Raw genomic sequence first — 27,707 nt, 5'->3', positions numbered from 1 at the left:
TTAACACCCCAACGTTAGTATAAGTAAAAAAAAAAAGTATTTGAATACAGTAAATAATTTTCAGAGTTTCTCAGCTGTGTCAGTAAAACACATCTAATACAATGATTCACTGTAGAGAAACTCACCGACTTCTTCACTTCTTCACAGTGGTGTTTTGCCACAACACCCTGCACTGAATAACTTTTTAAAAACATTTTAGGTCAAAGCCTTTTCTCAAAACTATCGTAAAACAATGTCTCAGGCATCGCATATGTGGGCATTGTGTAACATTATGTGAGTCTGTTTTTAGAGTCCTTAAGCTGTTCATAAGGCACCACCACAATCTATTAAAGGTCTGTTAGATTAGATCCATTAGATTCGATTTCTAGGATCCCTGTATTGGTCTGCAGATCTAAATGACCATTCTTCCTTCAAGAGTCCAAGCATTTAGAGTCCTAGAATGTTCTAAACAACAGAGAAACCTCTGAACATCTGAGAAACCACTGAATGCATTATGAAGCTGATAATGGGAGACAAGGAGACAGTACAGGTTTAATTGCTGCATGGAATTTCACTCTTTTCCGACAAGAAAAGAAAAGCAATAATAAAACAAGGCCATAACTTGGTTATCCACAAGAGTCTTTTATCTTACATTGCATAAAGGCAATACAAAATACAACATAAAAACACTGGCAGTTGAGACACTCATGTTTCTGTGTGTGTGTTTGAGACGACTGAAGGCAATACATGGTGAGAGCTGTTTGGCTGAATTGGTCTTGGCCACTAGCCTGGAAAGAGTGATGGTTCTAAGATAAAGAGGAGACAGAAACAGAAAAAGGTTGGGGGGAAAAAATGAAGTGGTCCTTATGGCGAGGCTTGTGATAGCTGATGTAAAAACCACCCCGAAAGTTGCTAGCTTTCGCTTCCTGGATTCAGCCCAGCAAAACCAGAGCAATCAGTGTGTGTTTATGAGCTACACGGCAACTGAAGCTCTTGTACAAAGACATTGATGCTAAGCCCATTCGCAGTAATGGTTTTCCATTGGAGGGAAAGCAGACTGGCTCTGTAGAGTGGAAAGGGTTGCAAGATTCAGGATGGTCCAAAGTAATGATGGCGGCAAGGCAGTATAATAACACTATTAGGACAAATGACATTATAAGTTTTTCTGACCATATAGTGAGCAACATGAGTTCCTCTATACTGATCAACTGGAAGCTCCTAGGCCTGTTTGTGGAAGATTGAGAGTTCCTGGTGATACTGCGAGTCCTAAAAAGCATAACTCATACTACCATAAACTAACAGTCTTTGATTGCTTTTTAAAACGTTGCATTACTGGAGCACAGTAAACCTTTGTAAGAGCACATTTACTTGTAACTGCCTTAAAATACCACGATTTTAGATTTTCACCATATTACCCACCTCTAGCTTGCATCAGGGTTGAGGAGCAGTGCTTGTAGAGCAAGAGAAGAATGTGAATAAGCAGATAAGAAGAGAGCACAAACATAGAACAAGTAAGGCGCTTACATGGGCGACTTGCATAGAACACAACAAAACAAGAAACTGAGTGGACACCATAGATAAACATGATGACTGGATCTTTCATTTGCTCCAATACAAACAAAATAAACAACAAGGACCTGAACATGTAAACCGTACGACCTCAACAACCATATTCCTGGTCTGTCTCAGGTAGTGTTCTCTTCTTCAATTCTAACACTTTGGACATAATGAAGCATTCGGGTCGTGATGCAGTATAAACGTTGACTGAGTTTGAACAATGAACAGGAAACATTTAAGAATATGGCCTGTTACTACATGGATGTTATTACCCGTAAAACCTATAAAGCACAAGCCTCTATTTGAGTCATGTTGGAGCACTGCTGTCTTACAGATGAGTTATGTGATGAGCTGTCTGTCTTAGCATTGTTTTATAAAGTACGTCTGACGGCAAATAGTTCAACAAATACTGACATACTCTTAATATATGGAAGATAACACGCTGGTTTGGCTGTTACTTTGATGCAAAAGCATCAGTAGAACAGACTCTGCTGAAAAGGTGTAGTGAGGAGAACTTCTGTTCAGCTTATTATAGACATGACTTTAGAACAGGCCTACCTCCACCTGGTGGTGATTTTTATCTCTCTTTCCAGCAGGCCAATGTTGCTGAAGTGTAGAATGGGTAATATCAGTCCACAAGAAATGTATACAAGCAATTCCAACTGAAAAATTTGCTGTATTATTGGCTTATGGCATAAGTCAACTGAATAGGCCTAAAAAATTAAACGAAAGCCAATAAAAAAAACCAAAGATAAAACAAAAATACAATAAAAAAATTAAAGAGAATCTCAATGTTTTCCTTTGTTTTAGAGACGCAAGGCAAATTGATCAAATGAAATAAGCACTACTGAAACTGGCATAACTGCTTATTTTTAAAACGATTTCTCTCCTTCGATACGTAGCAGTTGTTTTGTTTTTTTTCAGAGCAAATCTTGACGAGTCGTATGACTCCGATGTGCTGATTTAAGCAAGAACACCATCTACAGCTGATTACATATTTTAGCTCCCATTATAATGCAAGAGAAAAAAAAAAGAAGACAGTTGACACACAGAAGGCAGGACGTTTAAACATTTGGTGATTTAGCTTCTGGTCGTTCCCACAGTTGGACGTCATGGCAGCACAAAAGGTTGAGCTCAGCCAAACCCAGCAGTCCTGGATGGTCCTAGTCATGCACAAGTCAGTGTTTTCCCTGATTTACCACACTCAAGTCATCATGTGGTTGATGCTCTGCCCACAAATTCATTTGCAGCTACTGTTACAATGTTGAACAAGTTTTACAGCATTTTGGTAAAAATCTCATTTAGCCTAATGACAAGCAGCAAACAGGTCAAATACCAAGAAAAGATCAAACACAGGTTTTTCTTTGACGCAAACAAGCAGATTTGCAGCAAATTCATATTCATTTCCAATCTGCCTATTAGCTATAACAGCAAAGTCCAGCTCAAACCCAGAACCTCAATATGATGTAGACACTAAACAAACACTGAATAACATATTTTGACACAAACTTGTCCAAACCTAGCAAGAGCTACTACAAAGGGCTGTATTTGCAAGCAGAGCATAAAGAGATCACTGACTAAGAGGAGTCAGATGTGTTCTAACTGGGAAAACTCTCAACTGTGCATTGCTGTGGTCCTCGAGAACCAGCTTCTACAAGATAATCTTTAGGGCAGCGGTAGTGTATAGCAAGATCAGACAATATAGTACATATAATAGTGCAAGTGAAATAAGGACAGTTGAGTGAGGAGGGCTCTCGGCAGTGTGAGTGTGCATGCATACATACGTACACTAGGAATATATAGGGAGACTCAGCTAAAGGCCACTTGGTGAAAAGGGGATGCTGCACGCAGAATGAAGTGGAAATTTAGCCAATAGTTTGAAGGCGCTACACTTGCAACTCTTCAGTTCTGATGTGATGAGAAGGAAGGGGAATCAGGCTAGAACTTAAAAGGTGGGTGGTGAGGGAGGGTTCAACATCGAACAAATACTTCAGCATTTAATAAGCTAATATTTATCTGCTGCGTCTGTAATGTTCAACCACAGAAAATAAAAGCAAAGTTATAACAGAAGCCAATGGGCAGCTGCTTTAAGTGCCTTCCTTTTACTAAATACAGGGATAGTAAATTATTGCCTGTGGGAATAAAGCATATGCTGCAGACATGGTAGATGGAGATCCTGCTAAAAAACACTGAAGTATTCTTTTAAAGTGGAATTCCACCAATTTCTCTAAAATTTTGCTCAACTAAATTGGTGCGAATGTAACCAAAGTCATTGAGTGGTTTTATGTGAGATTCGCTGTTCTAAAGAAAGATTCCAAGCCATAACTGTTTTTTTTTTTTTTGTTTTTTGATACTTCTGCAATAAGAGTTCGGCCTAAAATATATATTTTTATTTAAATCCAGAGGTTCATGCATGGTATTCTAAGTAAAAGCCCCAAGAAGTTTTAGAACAAAGAAGATTTACAACTATATTCAATATTACATATCACACTTCAATATTACCCATCAAAACTCAGAAGCCTCACTGTTCACTCTGGATTGATTATTTGACCATATCATGACCCCTGGTTCTTATCAGCACCACTCGGAGTTAGCAAGTTACAATGTTACAATACATTGAACTGTTTCACATCAAACCACTCTGAATGACTTTACATCTCAACCACTGAATTCTGTTGTAATAATAATAATAATAATAAAAAAAAAGTCAGAATTCCCCTTTAACAAGGCACTAAGCAGGTCATACACTGGACAGTGGAGAAGTTCCAACAAGAACAAGTCCAGGTTTTATTCACTGCTTCAAGATCCCCTTGTTTGTTCTTTAGAATTTAGTGCATTTTAGTGCATAGACCAAAAAGACTTACGGATTTATGGTTATTCAAGTTTGTTTGCTGGGACTATTAGGATTAGTGTTTGAGTGTAAGATAAATCAGCTTTAACACTTGGTAAAATGTGTGCATGTGTGTGCGTGTGTGCGTTTATAGGCCAGTTCTTTAACTTGAGTGTCCCCCCCACCCTGCCTCAGTCTACTGCTCTCGCCCAGGTGGTATGAGGGTGCGCTACATGCAGCCAGGGAGGACGTCACCACGTTTCCTCCTCTTCACCCTCTCTCCTCCTGCTCTCTGCTCCATTACTCCGTCTTGCGGTGGTTGTTGTTGGACGGAGAGTGGCCATTCTGCAGTGGTCCATTTTTTGTTTTGACCCTTCTCTCCTTCTCCTGCATGGCCTCGTCCTCATCCTCCGAATCGTCGGTCTCTTCTCGGTCGCTCCTCTCGTCCTCCACAATATGCTGAATGACAAAAGAAAGGCAGTTAGTGCCATTTTAAATGGCAGAGGATGCATCCGGTATGCTAGTTTTCACTAATAAACTCATTTTAACGCACACACACACACACACACGCACAAATTCTTTTTGACATCATTATTGGTGGAGAATGCAACTAAATGGTGCACTTAAACCTGCTCAGAAGAAAAATGAGATGAGAAATTAGCCATAAAATGTCAAATCTTTGCTCAACTGGTACAAATAACACTTAATATGAAGGGTTTGTCAAGAGAAGCCAGTAATATCTGACTGAGGTTGTCTTAGCTGAATTAGTGCTGGCTACCAGGATTTTCTGATGACATATGTTTAAACCCTCTCAAGCACGCTCTTTTTCGTTGTCATTTATGGAGCATCATGCAATCTGACTGAAAAGCACTTCTCTAGTCTGCACAACAAACTTCACAGCGCAACTCCAACAAGACATAAGACTTCAAAAGCCAGTTCCCCGCTTGCTTTAGCCTCGGTAGCGATTCAAGCTGTCACTGTGCTACAAAGACGGTTGTTTAAGGAGACAGATGAGAAACATGATCAAAACTATGAAACCTACTTTAGTCATTCCAGACCAACTCACCTAGCTTCCCCACGTTATCTCATACATTTTCTTGAAAAAAAAAAAATCATGTGAAAACCTCATTTAAATTCATGAGACCTTGCAAAATCCTACATGGCTTTAAGGGTGGCCTCCTCAGCTACACCCATGACCCCTTTACAGAATGCTCGGAGTTATTTCACTGAATGATGGTGTTGTGTTAGTGAGAAATACACCTTGAGGTTGAGCACTTAAAGATTTCTTATCCCAGTGACGACATTGCAATTGAGGAAATAAATACAATTGCTATGTTTACGATAAGAAATGACTACATAGCTAATGTGTTCTGTGCTTCTGTGCCTCTGCTCCAGATTAGCAATGTGCACAGATACGAGAGTTCCCAACTTATACAGCAAACCTGAACATGAGCTGCATTTCAGATCATCAGAGAGAGAGAGAGGCTGTCTTACATTGCCAGGAAGGAACTTGATGGCCATGCGCAGAATGAGCACGAACCAGAAGATGTGCAGACACTGGAGCACCAGCATAAGCCCATTAAAAAAATAATAACCAAAGAATGGTGGATAGATGGTCACTGGATACACCCACGTACAATGCATGATCCTAAAAGAGCGAGAGAAAGAGAGAACAAAGCAGAGATTAGATTTAAAATTAATTAAAACTGCAGTCAAATTAATTATAAATTGGTCCCATTAATTCAGTTTTTTTCAATTTTCAATAAAATCTGTGGGGAAAAAAAAGCAAGTTCTCTGTTAATAAGCTGAAGTTCAGCTGAACTGGACTGCTCACCAGAATGGCAAGATCACAAGTCTCGTGATGAAGAAGACAGCAGCAAAAACGATGAAGATGTAGTTACATGTCTTTCTCCAGCCGGCGTAGTTAAACATTTTTGCTGACTGTAAGAGAGATGGAGAGATAGAGAGATTGAGAAGGTGAAAAAGAAAAAGAAAAGAGAGAAAGAATGAAAAAAGAGGAAGAGAGGCAGAATTATTGAGAGAAAGAGAGAAAAAAGAGGAGTAAAAGGTTTATAGCGCTCCTGCTCTGAGGCTCCACCAGGTGTCAGCATTAGACAGTGTCTGTGAACACCTTACCTTATTTTGTGAAAACAGAAAAGGAAGCATACAGGAATCCTGAGGGATGTAACACTGTAAACTGCACTGAACTAAAAGAAATATGCCCTTCGTTCTTTACTGACGTCTGTGTGTACAGACCGAGTATTCTCATTACAGCACATACACTGCCTGTCAGCGGTTTGAGGACATCCAGCTTTCAACGTGTTTTAATACAAATAAGCACATTTTCTTTGTTGGTTTTAACTCATTATGACAAAGCAGTTAATGAAATAAAGTTCATTTCCTGGCAAAAAAAGCTCCCAGACAGTTCATGATGAGGATACAACACTAACTTGGGAATACCATAAAACCCTACACATTTTATCCACTTTCATATCAGCACTCACCAACAATCAAACCTTTCGGTTGTTTAACACCTTAAATTCCCAGGCTTTTTACACACTAAATCTTATTATTAAGTAACTACACAGACTATAATGCAAACAGGCAGTTATTCATTGGTTATAGAAGTGTGTACGGATCTGCCACTGGGTCCTGCCCTCTAAGCAGTTAATCCACATTTGGAGCAAAAGATGTTCAGTATATCATCGCTGTCAAATCTCTGCATGTTAATTGTTATTTATTTTGCAACATAAGTTGCGCTTTACATTGTGCCAAAATTTCATGATGAAAGGACCAACAGAATTGGTCCAAAATTACATTTCTCCATTACCTTTAATTAGACGTTTCGAACATTTTTTCCTTCTTCTGTAAAGTTAACGTTCTGGAGAATAAGGGGTTTGTTCCGACAGCGACAATATGCTCTTAACAATAATTTGGGGGGGGGGGGGGGGTAAATTCATTATAACATAGTATGTACACCAAACCAGTCACATTAAGACTTTCTGTTAAGTGTAGATATGAAGACTAACATTGTTGTGGGATGTGACTGGAGCCAGAATGTCAGAGAAAATGTGAGATGATAATAAGACAGTGTGTAAATATTGTGTCTTCGTTAACATGGGAATGTTTTGTTTGCGAACCTCTAGCAGAGAGTCTGAGGTGTCGTGCACCAGCATGATTAGAGTTCCAGCTCGAAGGTAGTTCACAAACCAGGAGAAACTGATCAAGAGTATAGTGGCCACATGGTGAATAATCTGCTCCTTAAAGTCCTGAGAGAGAGAGAGAGAGAGAGAGAGAGAGAGAGAGAGAGAGAGAGAGAGAGAGAGAGAGAGAGAGAGAGAGAGAGAGAGAGAGAGAGAGAGAGAGAGAGAGAGAGAGAGAGAGAGAGAGAGAGAGAGAGAGAGAGAGAGAGAGAGAGAGAATTTGTTTAATAATATGCTATGAACGCTTTTAGTACCTTGAAATATTGACTTACTTTCTTGATATTTTAAGTTAACCATGTTAAACATTTCAACATAGTAGGTAATTATTTTGGTACAGTAAGTCATTAATTTGACAAAATGTCACCATTTTGAGATACAAAGTCATTATTTTGACATGGTAAGTCTAAAATTCAAGAAAAATGTCACTATTTAAACCGAGCAAGTCCATATTTTTAAAAAGATGTAATGATTTTAACATATTTTCTCAAAATTTTACTTAATAAGTACTCATTTGAACATATTAAGTCAGGGTTTTGCTGTCAGAGGAATCACACACACACACACACACACACACACACACACACACACACACACACACACACACACACACACACACACACACACACACACACTTTTAAAGGATAGGCTAGAGGAAGTTTAGAGGAAGATTACGGCCTTTTCCTCTAAACACAAACTACTGTATCTGCTAGAAACAGAACAGTCCGATTAGCGATACAGTGAAAAGAATGTGCTTTCTGCCATCCTATTCTGCAGAAAACAGAAGAAGCACATTTTAGTTCAACAGCAAAGCAACCAGAACCAGTCAGGTGAAAAGGATTCACCACTGAATGAAAATCCTGCAGCTGTTTCTGCACTTCGGATTACAGTTTTCCATTTTTTGGTAAAATAATATTACATAACACTAACGAGCCATTTTGCAGACAGCCCAGGCCCTATCATTCATGCTGCTAAAGGTAATTTTCCGATTTAAAAACCCTCCATGAAAACCGTTGAGTAGTTTAACAGCCCAGGCAAAGGTTAAAATAAAAAAAATAAATAAATGAATGATAACAGCAACTAATACAACTAGTGCTGCTTCTTTGTAAAATCTTCATCCCTGTCCTGGTGTGACTGGAAAATGTGGTGGGGGGAACGTCACCGTGGTTTGGAGAAATCAAACATTAACCACTCAAAATGTGGACCTTTATCTGCTCTAGGCCTCAAGACTCATTCATACTTTTGTTAAACAGTCAGAACACTGGGAGGAAAGTTTTGAAACTCCAGAGATTCAGAGGAGGACACAGTTGTTTGATAGCAAAGAAAAGCACTGCTAACAAAATTTAATGCTCTGGAGCAGCTGCACACGAGTCACCCAGTCTCAGCTAGAGGACTATAAAGACCCCCAGCATTGAGATCTCTAGAGTGAGTACAATACAAATCCAGTGGCTCCCTTAATACTGTTTTTTTGTTACACCTGCAATTCCACAATCACAACAGACATAAGATACAATGAGTAATAAAATCAAGATTAATTTAATAGTTGCAAATCACATCAATAACAGGAAACACAGTTTATTTAAGTTGTTGATGATCTGTTTACCACCAGAGTCAATCTGAGCTCATGACCAAATACTGTAGTGTTTCTAGTAATGCCCCTGGGTGGTATGTGACAGAATCTAACTAACTGAGAACAGCTCATTCTTAATAGTGCCCACATTTTGATTCAAAACACTAAAATGCAATGGGATAAGCAGGGCTGTTTCTCAACATTCAGAAGCCCTAAGCAACATGTTACTTGGAGGCTCCTATCACCCTAATCAACTTATTTGTATATTGTTTGCAAAAAAAACAAAAAAACCAAAACAAAAAAAAACACAGGTTTGTAACATGTTAAAAGATTAGTGAATGCTAAGATAAAATAACAAAACAATAAATAATCTTAGACAGGATAAGTACAATATATTAAACTACGTATGGAAATAAAAAGAGAGAACTAAATACAGCATGGTCATGGAGGCCCCTTGGCAGCTTAAAAAAAAGCTTAAAGCGAAATAAAAAAAATGGCCCAGAGAACAAGATGCATCTGAAGAGCCATCCACTCCACTTAATAGTGGAGAGAGTTTAACCTACTGACTGACAAAAATCACAGGATGAATGGAATAGTCACAAGGTGATCCACTCTGACCCATGTCTTAAGGCAGATTTCCACTGACTTCTCCAAATTTCTGCACAATTTAGTTATTAAGATAATTATTACGTCATTCAGAGTGGTTTGATCATTCTAGAAAAACTTACTAAATCAGAATTGTTCATAGCTGTGATAAGAGGAACTAGACATATGAAGTATTTAAATCTTCTAAAAGCTCTTTCAGAAATGGTTATTACATGGAAAGGGTATGGCCTGACATCTGAAACGTTATTTCATAACAGTTTTAAGAAGATTTTGGCCTAAATGATATTTTTAAAACACATTCATGGTGGAGATGTACCTGCAGGGCAAATAGTACCAAAAGAAAACTTTTACACTACTATTTTAGCATCGTCAACATCACATAGAAAACACAGAAAACGTGTAGGTGCTCTGCTGGATTTGGATAATAAATAAAAGGGATATATATTTGTGTTGTTGACACTGTGTCTCCTGGTTCCTGTCACTACCACTATGAAGAAATCAGAGTCAGTGGGGCTACATTTACACTGCAGGTAACAGTGCCCAAATCCAAACTTTATTCTTCATACGTGACACAGATTTGTGATTTGCCTTTTGTGTATATCAGACTTCTCAGCGCCGCAGAACAACAGAGGGCATTTCACCTGTAATACAATACTTAAACATCTGTACTCCCCAAATGATGCTGGGGAAAAAAACAGGAATTGAAAATGAATTCAAAGGGAAAAGTTGTTGGAGCCACTTACTTTTCGCTTCACGTCAGATGCCACGCTAAAAAGAAGTGAAATGTAGAAACCCAGTTCAATCATATAGTACCAGTACTGAGAGGGCAGCAGAGTCTGAAAGAAAGAGAAAGAGAGAGAGAGATAGAGAGAGAGATAGAATCAGATACTGATCTCATCAAATTAGGTGCTAAAATCCTATCAAGTTCCTATCAAGTCAGTCAAACTGGAGGACACCGCTTTCCCCTTTAATTCCCTGAGCGACGCTGCTCAGAGTCCCGCCTGATCCAAGACACTCAGCTAATTATCACCACCCCCAGGAGCAGAATAAAAGTAATAAATGGGTGTTTGAGCAGACAAAACACCTACACTGTAGAGCTGGGCTGATCTAGTACTGGGATTAGGAAACAGCTCTAGACACATGTCTAGCCAATGAGCTGGAAAAATGGATTATTCCCCCCTGAGTGCTAAGGTCAAATAAATCAGCCCTCTAAACTAGTAGGTTTTAAACTGGTCCTCAGTGCTTGGACTTTAGCCAACTGATAGGAGTTTCATCCATCATTTTACATGTCCAAAAAACAAGCCATCTGCAGTACGTCTCGTATTTTTTTTTCCTGTTTTCTTCTAATGAGAAATGTTAGTACTTCCTCGTCCCCTCTGCCATTACATCCACTTCACAAAAGAGGACCGTGTCTTACATGAACTTTTTTGTTAGCTTTCTCTACAGCCATCACTAACCTGCACATACTAGAGACACAAATCTAGATCAGACTGAAAAAGTAGGGGTCTCTGTTGGAATGCAAAATTAAGACCGGAATGCATTGATGTAAACGTACCAGCGCTGGGAAGCCATTCCACATCTCCTCCATTTTGTAGAGCCAGGGTTTCTGTACAAACAGACACACACAATTACACTGACGGCTTCATATCCAAACATACATATAGCTCAACATTTCTCGCTACACCTCAGCTGAGAGTACTCACGTCAATGAGGGCGCCCAGGCCAGCAAGGAAAGCAAGAAGGTAAAACGTAAATCTCCAACTGTAAGAGAACGCAGTCAGTCACCTCAGCAAATTCTGCTCTACAGTCACAACGTAGCAGATCAAAAACAGCCTGCAAGGATTCTCTTAATGTCACTTATATACAGGACACTTCTAGATTTTCTCATATTCACTTATACACTTCCAAACTTCCAACACGCCCACTAACAGAAAGATTTTCTTTATTTTCAGCCAATTCTTTTACTCATTTTAGGACAGAAGTAAAGATAACAGACTGTGAATCTCCCCTCTCAATCATGCAGTGACCATATTAAGACAAAAACAAAACGGTGACTATTAAAGTTAAGCTTTCAGTTTGGGCCATAACTGTCAAAACTCATTCTACAATAACACTAATTTCTGCTACTATTCCTAAGGCATTCTAATAGTATGTTAGTAACTTCAATTTACATTAACATTTTTTGGCAATTCTAAATAAACCACAGACATCTGAAGCTTGTGAAAGACATCAGATATTAATGGCAGCAATTTTTGAGAACTGTTAAGGAACTGGTTGCACATTATGGGACACCCAAGCATTCTTTATTCTTTCATTTTAGAGTCTGCACTGAAATCACACAATGTTACATTGGCTTCAGATCTAAAAGACCACCAAATAATTAGCTGAATCACAAAGGCTCCCAAATCTTCTTTTATCCACACCATTTTTATGTCACATGTATTGGTAAATATCACTGGGCAAAAGGAATGTGATGGGGACGGCAGGTAAACTGTGAAACGGCATGGGCTGATCTTTTGGGGGCATCATGAAACCTTGATCATCAATTCATCCATTTGAATGAGAAAAATCTGCCACAAAGCTTATGTGACACCCAGGGTAAGACATTTTATGGGTTTAAGTGCTCACCTCTTCTACACTTATTGTCTATATGGCACTCTGGGGACTTTTATACATATTATGTAGGACTGCCTACAACTGCCCAAGTGTATGTTTTTTGGGAGGAGGTAGTTCAATCTCTTCTTCCACTAAGATGCACCTTTCCATGGACCCAGAACATCATTTGCTTCACGATGACTCAAGATTCTCCATTCGTTTAATGATGACTCAAGATTCTCCATCACAGAAAGTGTCTCCATCATGGAAAATGCGACTTGCTGGCTTAACTGCAAAACAAAAGTCATCGTCGAACCCCCTCATGATCTGTGCCTAGATAACTGGCTCCACACCTTATTGGACATCCTCTGAAACCATCATTAGCCTCACCTAGAAGTCTTCATATGTATGATGCTGCCCAGTTTTCATGTGTCCTATAGCGCAAGCATGATCAGTTTCTGTTAAGTTTCTTGTGGGTTGGAATGGGGCACATTTCAATGCACTATTACTTTTATTTACTGAATGTACCATATAGTGGTTAAAAAAAAATGTAAATAAATTTATAAATTAAACATTTTATAAATTTGGTCAAATTTGGCAAATAAACTAAAAGTATGCACTAAATTAAAATTAAAATTCCATATTTTTTGTTCCCTATAGAGGACGTATTATTTTCACCCAGTTGCGTAAAAGAGTGCATTTAACCGTACAATATACTCAAGCAATAGGAGGCAGTACATTCAAATGCTCATTCATTCATTCTCACATGAATTTGTACAAACAAGATAGAAAAGCTACATAATGCCAGCAGTGCAATCATACTTGTATACAGGGAACAAAAATGTAAAAGTTATATTTAGGGCAGCTTTACAAATACTGTAAGTCTGAGTTGAGTTTGCCTAAATGTACAGGGTGTTTTCAGTGCACATTATTAGTAACCTAATGACTCACTAGGCTAGGGTGCAACATGCACTTGGAAACAGAGCTAAGAGAGGAATGTGTATAATTCAGAACATGAGTCAGTCTCATGCCTGGGCATCATCTAGTTTTGTGTGTGTGTGTGTGTGTGTGTGTGTGTGTGTGTGTGTGTGTGTGTGTGTGTGTGTGTGTGTGTGTGTGTGTGTACCTGGCCTCTCTGAACTTCTTGAGCTGGTTGGGTCGCTCCTGGTTCCGCCGTCTCCGGAACCATCTCTGGACCTGCTGCTCTGAATAGCCTGTTTGTTTACTTAAACTCTCCACCACACTCTGTAAAAAAGACAAAAAGAGAGAAGACCGTGTATGAGTATCTCTAAACATGAAATCCAGTGTGGGCCTTTATAATGCTGGGTAAAATATACCAGCATAATGGATCTGGTGTCACAAAACAACAGACTTATTTTTATGCATACTGATAAACAAGAAAAATGCATGCAATTTGCTAAATGCTTTAAAGAGGGTTCACACACTCTAAACAGTGGAATTTCTTGATCTTTCCATGAGAAAATGTTCATGCTATGAAAAAAAAGTACTGTGATACCAACATACCATGATACTGCATTCATTGACAAGTTATGAGCTTAAAATCCATAAAAATTGAAACTTTAAAATGATCTGATAACAAAATATTGTGATGCATGTGAAAATATCATGATCTTGAATTTTATTAGTACCTCCCAGCACTAATTTAACACAGACAGCTGTTCTGTTCATGTTTGTAAACATTAGGAAAGCTACTCCACACATAGCATGAGGGGCCAGGGGGCAGCAGAGAGTCTAGGAAATTACTTTTTTTTTGTCTGCATTATTTTTCCAGGCCTTTTTCCAGGCCTTGAAAACCTGTCAGCTGCAGGCTCAGAGACATGCAAATTACTTAAGAGAGCTGACGATGGTGTTTCCAATTTGCATATTTCTTACAAGCTCTCCATGAGCTCAGCCCAGTTCAGATTCAGATTCTTCAATATCCAAGTGGGACACCTCAATTTTCTTGATGAATCACATGTTGGAGGCTCAATCGCTTGAGCTGGCAACAAGACACACAAGCATCAGGATGTGCTAAAGGCCTCCTTAGCATGGACGATTCCCAAGCAGACTGGTCATGCATCCTGATGGTCCTTCTTGTGAAAAGGAAAGCCAAACTCTCAGAGACAAGGACGGTTGGTTTTCTTTACAGGCCAAGAAGTTTCTTTTGCAGGTAGCCATTACAGGGTTCATACATACTTTACAAAGCAGATTTTAGAGACCTAGAAAGAAGCTGCAAAATCCTTCAAATAGTGCTCTGTGGGCACAAGACATAGCAACAAGTAAATGTCACTGTTCTTGCCTACAGAAACAGTGAACAGGGTTTTTTTCCTTAAAAAAAAAAAAAAAAAGACTGGACTAACCAAAGAAAGGATTATAGAGAGGTGAAGAGAATAAGAACTGAGGGGAGGCACTGTTGAAGGGTGGGCCTATCTGCCATCGTCACCATGAGTCAATGTGTACACAAGGGCGTGTTATCCCATACGATATGTGTTGAACAAAATTAAATATGCCATTTTACTGCAAAGTTTAGTACACCATTTCTATTTGCTTATTTGATCACTAATGTTTGCACAGGCCATGTTTTCTTTTCACATGTTTCTTTCTTTAATATGTTAAATTTAACAAACAAATACATGAATAAACATAATTCTCCACTAAAATGTTTGCTCTCTGTAGAGGAAGTGTTGTCTTATGTTCACTTTTTGACATGGGCCCCCAAACTTTGCATAACTACATATGCTGCTTCAGCACCCCAAACCTAAAATGCCTTGCCGCATCTTTCGCCTACCATATGATAAGGCAAATGTAACAGAAATGTGTGGCTTAGAGACAGAGTAAAGTATAAGTGCTGTACCTGTGCAGGATGTTTGCTTGTGGTGCAGAAGAAAGCCTCCAGGGTTGGGTTAGGTGCAGCCCGCACTCGCACTTTCTCTTTCACGCCCATCACTGAGGCCAGCCGAACAGCCACTGTCCTAGAAATGTCAATTCACCACCATCAGTAAAAAGTCTTAAAATCATTTGATCAACTGTCTTTTTCAATCGTTCTGAACAGATTCGCAATTCTTTCAAATTCTTTGACATTTCTCATGAAGTGATTAGGTGATTAGAGGCCAGGATTCACTGAAGATAAACATAATGCCAAGATAACGCAAAAAATAATTGATCAGCTGCATTTATATTCTTGTGCAAACACAAGGGGTATAAGCCTGTACTCGTTCCATTTTTTTAGAAAAGTTAAGAGCGGTTCAATATCTTAAGTCTGAAGTTTTCAGTGTAAAACAATGTACTCAAATATGAACTGGTCTCCACAGACCTTTCGAAGATTTGCCGTACGATGAGGAATATGAGCGCAATGGGCAGGGAGGCCCACAGGTCAGATCCTTTGGCGTACGTGTGACCGTCCCGATCCTGAAGGTCGGCCCAGCCCAAACCCTCGGGAAACCATAGTCTCTCATTCCAGAACCACTCACTCAGTCTGGACAACATACTGCTGAGGAGAAGAGAAGAGGAGGACTGATTAGCATTTAAAAACAAATAAAACCAAACAAAAATCAGACAGCAATAAATTAATTTACAGAAATATTTAGCAAATAATTTACAGAAGAACTTCTAGCTTTCAATTACTACTAGCAACTAGTGTTGTTATATTCTGTGAATCTTGACATCATTTTTACATGGTCTCGGGGTAAGGAGAACTCAAACAAGACCAGGCAGCCTGAGCCAGATGGAGAGCAAGTAACTTAACCATTTGGCTAAAACACCAAATTACAAAATACAAAGCACAGTTCAAAAACTACCATTTTGAACTACTAAACTGTAAAAATTGTTTAAAATATGACAACTATTTTCAATCACAGTGTTGTGTGTAAAATGTGCATTTTATGTATGGCAAAATGTATGAAGCAGCCATGACTGTGACAACAAACCTGTATCATCATAATATCACTGTTCAGGAAATCCTGACTTTTTTTTTTGGACTAAAGCACCTCATGGAACCTGCATTTAGATTATGATGTTACATAAATGCAGTGCCTCACACCTGTGACATCAGCCTTGAAAAAGGCCAAATGCCACTAATGTGCAAAGTATAAATAAAAACAGAATGCAATGATGTGCAAATCATCTAATAAGGGTCTAACTAACTTTTTTGGGGGTGAAATATTCCATAGTATAATGTACTATGGCCTGGTGGGCCTCACAGACCTGCTTTTATACTAAAGCCACTTTGAGAGTTTTGAGAGTTGAGAGCTTCTTTTCAAATATCACACTTTTCGAGCCAGACTCAATTGGACACAACCCAGCCTGGGGTTCTACAACATCAATACCATAGTTCTGTGAGAAGAACTTAAATGCCTATCTACATAAAAGGTTAACAATATGTAGAGCTGCAGCAGTAAGAACCTGACCTGTGTATTCCCCACATCCTACCACCCCCACAGCAGCATGGCTATTACCAAAAGGATGAGTATGACAGCTCACTGTATGGTTGCAAAAATGCCTAGATGCAGTAGCTAAATGGAGTAGGCTTCTAACCTCACATTCAAACCTACTGTCCAGTGGTAGACAGTCCCCTGCTTCCCATGAGTCCCTGGAACATATTCAAATAAGGACACTCCTGACTGGGAGTCCCACTGTTCACACAGACGTAACACTGGATGTTGACATCGTGTGAAGCAGCTGACGATTTTAGACTACTGCTGAATTATTCTGTGTGGGTTGATGTCTGATTGGTCAACCACTCAAATTATTCTTTAAAAAGAGGGCCTGAGCTTTGAGCTCTGTTTAACACCGTTTGTTCTTCCGAATCTGACTCGTCCCGATTTACTCTCTAACGCTATCAGTAACCCTAAACGTTAACCAACAGGTTACTATAAAAAGACACTGAGGTTTGAGTAATATCAGATCTGTAACAGCTGAGCAGAAAGAAAGAAAGCCAGAAAGAAAGCCAGAAAGAAAGCAAGAAAGCAAGAAATCCAGAAAGAAAGAACGAAATCCAGAAAGAACGAAATCCAGAAAGAACGAAATCCAGAAAGAACGAAATCCAGAAAGAACGAAATCCAGAAAGAACGAAATCCAGAAAGAGCGAACGAAAGAACGAACGAAAGAACGAACGAACTTTAGCTTTCGCTAGGTACAGCAGCGCTCTTTCAGGTCTAAGCAGAGCGAGTACATGCCTGCTCGCAGCCATGATCTGTGACCATAATGCCAGAACACTTCCTTAAAGGCAGGCACAAAAAAGGAAGTAAAGAGAGACGCCTAGCTGTAGATTCCTTTGTAATGTCTTACAACAGCTCACAAGCACAGATGAGCTAAAGTTTCACCCCTGTGAAACAGGATGCAGCAGAAGGCCATTAGATGAATTTCTCCTATCCTCGCACTGTGAGCGGGACATATTGAGCCAATGGGCCACCAGCTCCACTAAAGGCCGGGTCCATCAATGGAGCCATTCTGAGAACACAGCATGACATCATGGCCCCAGTCATTGGCTGGCAGCTCCTGAATGCCAGTACTGTCACCTGTAGTCATTAGCACTGCCTGGAGCCAGCCGAGAGCAAGAGAGCGAGAGAGCCAGCGAGCCCTATTGTCCTTCAGTGGCCAATGCAGACACACAATGGAAGACATCAAAGGATTTTAGAAAAGAATTACAGTATAATTTCAGTATAATTAAAATTTCTGAAAGTTGAGATGCATCCTGTTTAAGTATATTCATATAAGCTACAAATATTTTCAAATAAAGCTATTTTTGTAATTTAACTACGGCTTATTCTGGGATGTCTGCTCACTTAATAATAAACCGTTTTTAAAAATCAAACTGAATATGAAACAATTTTTATACGTCTAGATAAACCAGTGTATATACTGCATTTTAACACTTCATATCTTCATATTTCTTCAACCAGCTTTTGGTTCGCATTTTCCATTCCATCTTAATTAGGGCAGTAATCACATTCTGGCACCTGCACAGCCATTCTTTTATGCCCAATTCCTGAAAAAAGTGGACTACCTCAGAGGCAACAGTCTATACAGCAGGTGGTGACCAAAGGTGTGCTGGGTTTACTTTCATTTGAAAGGTGACTGGCTATAGTACAGTTTGCACGGTATGTGTGTCACACTGTGTTTATTTGTGGCACATCTATTATTACAAAACTCAAGAATTTCAGTTGGTATACTGGATGAACATACTACTAATCTCACCCACTACAAATCTCAAGTGGAGGCAGAGCTGAAACATTAGCCCTTTTCACAGCTTGGAGTGCAACTTTCAATTCGCAAGAGCTGGAACTTTTACTACAGTGAAATGTAACCCAACACTAAGCCAGTGGACTTCCTGTAGACGAATTTGTCCAATCTGAAGAAACCAAACATTCATTTGTGCTCAAGACAACACAAAACTAACTGGCAGCAAACTGCACCCAGCGTTCAAGCCAGAAAACGTGGATCTCACTGGCTAAAATAACCGGTCCGGACCTCAGTTTATCATTTATAAATGAATCGCAATTTATTTTGAATCACAGTCGCATCACTGGTCAGAAAATTCGCATTAGATATTTCCCCCAAATACTTCAGCCCAAATTAGCCTGTTCAAGACAACCAGTACAAGCCAGCTCCACTAAAAGGCAACATGCTGAAATGGTTCAGCTCTGAGCTTTTCTGTTCATCAACACACAGGAGTCTGATGCACTCAAGAAGAACCATTTCTGATCAAACGTTTGCATTTGTGCGTCGAACAAATTCTCACTCGGAGCTTAATCTAAGCTTAATCACTTTCCTAAAAATAGCTGATTAAAAAAAAGCCATAAGCTCACGCAACAAGCACTCAAAGCTTTTTCTTTTTTCACAAAATATGCTTTTTCCTTCACTTTCTCTACTGATTAAACAAAATAACCACACATTCCAGATGAAGTCATTTTTCTCTAAAGCAAAGTAACTGGCGGCTGCAGTTTCAGGCCTGAGACGAACTTTCCCCTCACTGGCTACCTGGCATGGTCAGCAGCTACATTTTGCGAGCAGGGAAGCGGACTTTGACCGCTCTAACGGAGGTCTTGCTGGCGATGTCTGCTCTTGTTTGTGCAAACACTGCACAGCCTGCAGAGGATTTAGCTAACAAAAGCCAAAGTTCATCTAGGACCTGTTTTCGTCCTTACGCTGTCCATGAGCCAATGATGCAGCCATGTCTGGGAACACTACAGTGTCTCAAACTAAAAACTGATAAATGATGTCATATCCTTATCTGTCCAGCTACTGTCTAAACAAACAACCTCCATATCAAATCGTTTACTCACCAGCGGAGTAAAGGTGAAACGGTGGTAAATTTAAGAGATGACTCTAAGCATTAGGCAAATGAGATCATGTTTACAGGTCATTCCACGTCTCCATTCACTGTTAAACGAAGCAGGCGTTTCCTTTGTCTCGAGGAAAGATAAAAGTCACACTAGCTCGGCTTAAAACATCAGGAGCACATGATACCGAACTCGTCCATTTTGATCTCCTGACCCTTTGTCACATGGCACAAAGGGCTGTATCAAGTTGGCCTATAGTTTAACAGCTAAGGAGCAGAGATGGCACAACAGCACTTTTTCTTTTCTGGTACTGACATTGAAACCGAGTTTCAGCTCATACTGATCTCTATGTTTTTGCTTTAAAGCTGAATTTTCTTGCTAATCTTTAAGAGGCCTATATCATGGAAAACCGAAATCCTTTGCCTTTTTTTTTTTTTTTTTTTTTTAAATCACAGCTGAGTTATAATGTAAACAATGTGAAAGTTTCCAAATGTACCACTCACCCCACAGTGCATTTACTGATTCACAAGAGCCCACTAATTTACAAATATACACCCCCCAACACCTACTTACACCAAAGTTATAAGGAGTGTTTCAACTGAATGAGGCACAAAACAGGGCAGCCAACCAGAACAGAGCTCATTTACATATATCAGTACTAAAGGCAGGTAACAAAAACTATGACCATAAAAAAAAAAAAACCACAGAAATGATATAAGTGGACCACAGGGGAAGAAAAGTGTAGGATAAGGGGCCCCTAAAAGTAGGCCATCACGCTCAAACTACTCAAACACTAACCCACAGGAAGAGACACACAGCTAGCATCACATCACATAGAGCATGTGATGACGTGGTATTTCAGGACAGATTTGTAACAACAGGATCAGATTCATTCTTTTTTTTCAATGCCATACCTGATGCAGCATTTCCTGATGATACAGACACCCAGTGGTGCCATGTCTATTATTCTCCTACGCATTCCGAAACATACTTACTTTGATACTCATAAGGCCTGACACAGAACACCTCCACGACTTAATGCTGATCTAATCAACCCACTCCGAGGTTTTTACGCTTCTCTGGCTAGAATCACTGAAATAGAAGCAGGCAGATCCATGTTGTTTTTGTATAGTCTAAATTTAGGAGCCACGAAAGTCACCCACTCATCCTCTGAAACATCACAAAACAAAAAAAAAAGAAAAACAGAAAGCAACCTTGCGTAGGCCTGTGCTCACTGTGAACCGCAGAGATCTAGAGAACCAGGCAAGAGCTTCTTTCCACACTCTGTTATGGCGGTTTTTCTACAGTGTTTAGTTTATTAATGTTTTATGGCACAACTTCCACAAAAATAAGCGACAGCTTTGCTAAAAAGTCTAAGTTTTCCTCCTTTCCCCAAAAATAATTACTTTTTGCTAGTTTAGCACTGTAGCTATAATGCTAACATAGCTAAAAAGCCATATTATATTAAATCTCTGTGTGTGTGTGTGTATATATATATATATATACATACATACATACATACACACACACACACACACACACACACATATATATATACACACACATTCTGACAAAAGTGCAGACTTTCAAGTTCATTACTAAATACTAGGTAACATGTTTTAGTATGTTTAAAGTTATTACTACATAAACAATTAATTTTAAGTGTCTTGAGGAAAGTGTGAGATGGCTCAAGCGCACAGTCTGCACGATGCCAAGGTACAAGCTTCCATTACTTATTAGCTACATCACCTTTCTAGCTCCAGTACAAAGAAGCACACTTTGGACACCAAGCATAGCATTGACGACATTTGGGGTGAGGTGGGAATGTGTCAATTAGTTTTTTCTTTTCCTCCAAACGATCACTTTGACCTAAAATGACTGACAGCACACTATCAAGATTGTTACCTGGACCTACATCAGTAGGCTGAACTGATACTGCAGGGTCTGTTTCTTGTCCTCTTGCACACATTCACATGTGAAGCTTACACTTCCCAGATCAGTTCTAAACAGCCGATTATGGAAATGGGGAATTACATACAAGTCTCCGCAAGCCCTTAGCATCGAAAGGAGTGGGCCGGATGAAGCGAAAGCATCCTGCTGTGTCCTGCCTAAACAACTGCTCCTGTCCTAAAGAACAAAAGGCCTACAATGAACAGTGATGGTCAATAATGTGATGCAACCTGGGTCCACTTCAGCTGCTTCCAGCAAGAGAACCTTCTGAAAATGGAGCACGTACACATTACCCTGCATACCTTTCTGCAGTCAGTCAGTGCTGGCCCCACCATCAATGGCACAACACGGAGAGCAGAACAGAGTTACAGGCCAACTAATCTAGAATAGAACATCACTATCACCACACACATCATCACATGTTCACCTTGCAATGCTCCATCATTCAACCATGTACTGAAGAATAGCCTTTTTGCCAGGACTTCTCTGTAACTGGCCACGTTTTCAAGGTCATCATGCGGACAGTTCTGCCACCCCTTTGAACAGGAAACTACAAGTGCTGGGCAATTAAACTATCTTGAATCTTCACACTAAAACAGGCAATGTATGCAGCCTTTGACACAGCATGCAAGATTACCATCAGGCCCGTGCAACAATCTGCCTGCACATCACCAAAATGCACACCCACTCGGAGGAAACACAGAGCAAACAACCATGTGGTTGGTGAGTGGTACAGGTGATGAGTTAAAGCAAGCCTAAAGATGAGGACATGTTTCCATTCTAATTTTTGTTTTTAGAGGCGTTTTTGGTCAAATTATTAGGCCTATACTATGTACACAAAGTGGCAACGTCCAGATTTTCTCTGTGATTTCATAGTCATTTAAACACCAACAGTGACCCATTCAAACAGGGATAACTTTTTTTTTTTAATCTATAAAACCATGTCACACATTTGTATTCTTACCTGCGTGACTATTCCTACAATAGAGACAAATGGATCTGCACTTTGGCAGCTTTTGTTAGACTAAATGGGTCATCACTGAGCTTCACGATGTACATGTAATAATTATAAACACCGATAAGTATCAATAAAATGACCTTTGGCCACATCACCCAGCACTAGTCAGAGCTTCTCTAATCATCAGGGGCTAATCATCTCAGCGCTTTACCACAGGAAACAACAGATCATCCAACTTCTTGATCATCTCCCTCTCCAGGTCCTCCATAATCATTTCCACACAGGCTTTGCCTAATCCTAGATACACTCGACATACCAGACAGATTCTAACTAACAGGTATGCTCCAAATGTGACCGAATATTGTTATTTGTCAGCTTTGAATAGAGCAAGTTATTTGTTAGGCCTTTATTTCTTCAGCCAAGTGTTGTGACCAAACTGCAATAGCTTTATTCCGGCCCTCAACAAGGTCAACTTTTCAGATCAAACGGACTTTTCTGACATATATCTGCCATAACAGCCTTCAAAAACCACAGCCAGACTACAGAAAGCCACATAAGAAATGCTACTTGCCTTTCTAACCCCCACAGTTTGACACAGCCCACGGATTTAGTAGACCAACCCAGGCTTACACACAGTCAGGTGTGCAAAATCAATCATTTCTAAATATTTAATCATTAACAAAAGACAAGAACAAATGGATGTACTGGCACCACATGGCTGTAAAAGCTACAATGAATGCCAGAGATATATTTGTCTATCAAATCAACATGATCTGACAGCTCACACGAGCAGAATGGCACACAGTGTCTATGAATCGTGCTGTTCAAAAATTGAATCATTCTTTGTAGGAAAAAAAAATTTAAAATCACTGAAAATCTACATGTATATTTTTTTATACTCTATTTTGTGACCAAAGCTTGTTTCCCATGGAACTGCCACCTCCGCACATGACTTCACAACAGGCTTATCCGCACTTAGTTACATATCTGAACAAAGTTTGACACATTTTCTGATTCTTTTCAAATTACTCATTTAGAAGAATAAACATCTGAGTGTGTGCTTGAGGAAAGTCATCTACACAAAACCTGAGGTTTAGCACTTGGACTACCTTGCTTCTTATTTTCAGGCCTGATCATTATTTTAGAGCCAAGGAACCCAAAATAAGCTCTGTATAGAACCAGTTCATGCTCAAGTGGTTCTCTGCATGGCGAAATGCTTCTTCAGGCTAACGGAGAACACGCTGTACACACTTCTATATAGAAAATGGTCTTACGTAGCACCAAAAAGGGTTCTTCTCTTGTCACAAGCCTGACATCACAACAACAGAACAACACATGTCTCATCATCAACCTGAGGAACCACTTCACCATGCACAGAACCTTTCCTTTAAGTGGGAAAGGGTTCTACACAGAACTCATGGCTCTAAAAAGAACCATTACCTTCACTCAAGAAGCCCTGAAGAACCATCTTTAAGTGTGGCCCCTGGTTTCTGTCACCACTATGTAATGTGATAAGCACGTTAAGTGTATTACTGTATTTACAGCTCAGTGCCTAAACTGGGCTGAAATTCTGGCAAGTCGGTGAAATTGCCCTTTAACACATACTTTCAGTCTTTAATATGACGGTAAAGCAGGTAACGGTAAAGTCTTGTGTTTTTAGCCCACATGTTTTCTGGATGAACTCAACAACCTAAACACCAAGCAGGTGATCCGTCTGTAGCCCTTTAACCAGGCCTGAGCTCTGCGCTCCAGCGGCCTCCCCCCCCGACCGACCGGCCGGCCGGCCTGACCGACCGCCCGCACCGGCCGACATGCTAAAGCGGTTAACGCGGAGGAAACCGGCTCGTTTTAGGACAAAAACGTCCTCGTTAGAGCTACAAAAACACCACGGGAGCGGAGGCGGCGGCTCGTGTTCGGGCTTCATGTAACGGTACTCACTTCCGTCCAAACGTTTCCGCAGACAGAAGAAGAAGAAGCGGAGGGCGAACTCGTGATTCCGCGAGGGAGGAGGAGGGAGGAGGAGGAGGAGGATATCACACCCGAGCAGAGGCGCTGCCGCTCAACACGACCACACTGCTACTGCTCTCAGACCGCCGTCAGAGACGCCAGAGGGAAGTTAGGCGCTGCTGGAGTCGACTCGGACAACTTCACGGGCCCACCACGTCCGCATTTCCCTCAAAGTCAAAGCTAAAGGAGAGAAGGATGTTGGCCGCTGGAGCTGGAGCTGCACCTCCTCCACGTCTTCCCCGTGTTGCTTCGCTCTCATTCAGCCGCGTCCTGTTCGCATGTCTCTGGCCTTCTACCCCAAACGCAAGTCACATGTCTGACCGCCCGCCGTGACTCTGAAGCGTCCGCAGTGCTGGGAGTTCTTCTGCTTCTGGTGTTTACGCGCATTTACCAGCGCAACCTGCCAACGGGCAGATGTTCGTCAGAGCAGCCAGGAAGCCCAGCAGCAGATGAAAGAGAGGAGGGGGAGGGGCTGCGCACGACGGGGCGGGGCCTCGGCGCTAGGGGCGGGGTCAAGCGAATAACAGATTACGTTTTACGGCACGCGAGAGGAAGCAGGTAGAGCTTCAGTGCAACGTGCTTTCCTACCCGCCTTCGCTGAGCTCGCCTGATCTGTAGCTTATGGCCTTTGACTAGTGGACCAGGCCATGATTACCAGATCGGGTATTCGGACACAGCCCGGGCGAGTCTGTGATACAGGCTTCAAGCTCAAATGGCTCCCTACCACCTATTTAGAGCAGTATTTAGGTGTAGTAGGCATAGTTTAAGATTAACTGACCCTTATTAGTCCCACAAACGCGGAAATTTCACCTCCACATTTAACCCATCCATGAAGTGAAACACCACATACACACTAGTGAGCACACACACACTAGGGGGCAGTGAGCACACTTGCCTGGAGCGGTGAGCAGCCCAATCCGCAGCGCCCGGGGAGCAGTTGGGGGTTAGGTGTCTTGCTCAAGGACACTTCAGTCATGTGCTGTCGGCTCTGGGGATCGAACCAGAAATACAGTTTTATGAATGTTGGATGACATCACGCACCCATGAAGTGGCACACAGGCCAAGGGTATCGTTAACCTCTGTAGATGTGCGGCACTCTGTGGTCCTCCTTATGCCCTTATTAGGAACTCCGGGTCTAAGCTCTGTTTCTCTATGGCCAGAACGAATAAGGTTTTCAAAAAAACGCCTCTATCACCCCCTGTGTTAAATAAACCCGATACGTTTTGTCCTGTGAACATTCTACCCTCAAATACCACTGGATCCTCCGAATTATGAGGTCATTAAAGAGTTGAAATACTAATATTACTACGTGTGAGCTAAAACTACTGCGCATCAATGTGATGTCACTAAGTTACACAAAACTAAGGCGGGCTGAGCCAGTGCTCAGATGAGTCGTGCTATCTTATCAAAATGTTCTACCATAGTGCACATTTAGTACTAAAACCTCTAGGTAGGATGTTTGTAGCCTAAAACCTACTACCCGTCTTAAAACGACGAGGCTGAATTAAGGTTTTTTTCGCCAGCTTCTTGTTTGAATGTTCCTGTTCAACCTATTCATTCTGACCATAGAGAACTAGAGCTTAGATCCAGAGCTCCTAATATGTGCATAAGAGCATGGCAGCAGCTACAAAATGACGAAATGACTACAGCGGTTTATTGTCCGTCCGTTCATCCATCCATCCTCCACTGCTTATCTGGGTCTGGATCGCGGGGGCAGCAGCCTAAGCAAGAGGCCCAGGCCTCCCTCTCCCCTGCCACCTCCTCCAGCTCTTCCGGAGGGATACCGAGGCGTTCCCAAGACAGTCGAGAGATATAATCCCTCCAATGTGTCCTGGGTTGTCCTGGTGGTTTATTGTATTGATATGAAATTATTTAAATCCTTCTCCATGGCTCTGTTGCATCACTCACTATACTCACTACAGAGTTCCAAACTGCCCTTAGAAGTGACATCAACACAAGGGCACAGCATCAGGACACTCCAAAACCTTGGAAAACCTTCAAGGCCGGGGGGTTGTCCAACAGGGTCATATAGATGTGATGGTCCACATTTTTGTGCACCTACACATATTGTATGATTTGTACTGCTCTGTTGCTGCCACTGTATGTTCACGTGCAGCCATATTACATGTGAAAATAGGTACATGTCCCTGAGAGAACACACTTGTACACATTATGCACAACTGCTGTTTATTTGCTGAATTTAACATATGGGAGGGGAAATAAAATCAATCAGTTCATTCTGTAGATAGTCTTCTTCTTTCGACTGCTCCCTTTAGGGGTCACCACAGCGGATCATCTGCCTCCATCTTGCCCTCTCCACTGCCTCCTCTACTTTCACACCAACCATCTCCATGTCCACCTTCACTACATCCATAAACCTTCTCTGATGTCTTCCTCTTCTCCTTCTAGCCGGCAGCTCCATCTCCAACATTCTTTGCCCAACATATCCACTATTCCTCCTCAACACATGTCCAAACCATCTCAACCTGGCCTCTCTGGCTTTATCTCCAAACTGCTCCACCTTCACTGTCCCTCTGATCTGCTCATTTCTAATCTTGTCCATCCTTGTCACTCCCAACGAAAATCTCAGCATCTTCATCTCCGCCACCTCCAGCTCAGCCTCCTGTCTTTTAGACAGAGCCACAGTCTCCAAACCATACATCATAGCAGGACGCACTGCTGTCTTGTAAACCTTCCCTTTCACTCTTGCTGCTATCCTTCTGTCACACATCAGCCCTGACACCCGTCTCCACCCACTCCATCCTGCCTGCACCCTCTTCTTCACCTCTTTTCTACACTGTCCATTGCTCTGGATGGTTGACCCAAGATATTTGAAGTCATCCACCTTTACGACCTCTACTCCTTACATCTTCACCTTTCCACCTGCCTCCCTCTCATTCACACACATGTATTCCGTCTCATTCTGTAGATAGTAATTCAGTGAATACAGACCTTGCTGGAATATTGAGAAACCTGATCTATCCTTTAGAAAACCTTCAATGTCACGTAATTGCCGTGCACAGAGTGCTGTAACATAGCACGTCTGTAAGTCAACTGCCAATTGAATGGCATGAATGCAAGACAAATGATCTCATGGCAAACAAAAATCGGACATAAAATCTCACATCAAACACCAATTTGTATTTTACAAATGTTAACACACCAGTGAAAGCTT

General features: G+C 40.9%; 1 protein-coding gene across 2 annotated transcripts; it reads right to left on the bottom strand.

Moving 5' to 3' along the window:
* Window positions 1-601: 601 nt before the first annotated feature.
* cers2a (ceramide synthase 2a) lies at window positions 602-24,990 on the bottom strand. 2 transcript variants are annotated; one of them, XM_017715346.2, is made up of 11 exons: window positions 24,464-24,990; window positions 15,651-15,827; window positions 15,192-15,309; window positions 13,464-13,582; window positions 11,446-11,503; window positions 11,298-11,348; window positions 10,486-10,578; window positions 7,507-7,635; window positions 6,201-6,307; window positions 5,861-6,014; window positions 602-4,825 (listed from the first exon to the last, which is right to left on the bottom strand). In XM_017715346.2, exons 2-11 carry the CDS (start codon window positions 15,821-15,823, stop codon window positions 4,667-4,669), a joined length of 1,161 nt encoding a protein of 386 aa, XP_017570835.1. In that variant the 5' UTR covers window positions 15,824-15,827; window positions 24,464-24,990; the 3' UTR covers window positions 602-4,666. The 2 variants fall into 2 exon arrangements, with proteins under 2 accessions (XP_017570835.1, XP_017570836.1); XM_017715347.2 differs by having other exon boundaries at window positions 15,651-15,824.
* Window positions 24,991-27,707: the final 2,717 nt, after the last annotated feature.

The sequence above is a fragment of the Pygocentrus nattereri genome, chromosome 1 (genome assembly GCF_015220715.1).
Source record: "Pygocentrus nattereri isolate fPygNat1 chromosome 1, fPygNat1.pri, whole genome shotgun sequence".
Classification (NCBI taxonomy): domain Eukaryota; kingdom Metazoa; phylum Chordata; class Actinopteri; order Characiformes; family Serrasalmidae; genus Pygocentrus; species Pygocentrus nattereri.
Note: the sequence above shows the minus strand (reverse complement) of the source record. Positions and strands in the feature narration are given on the sequence as shown.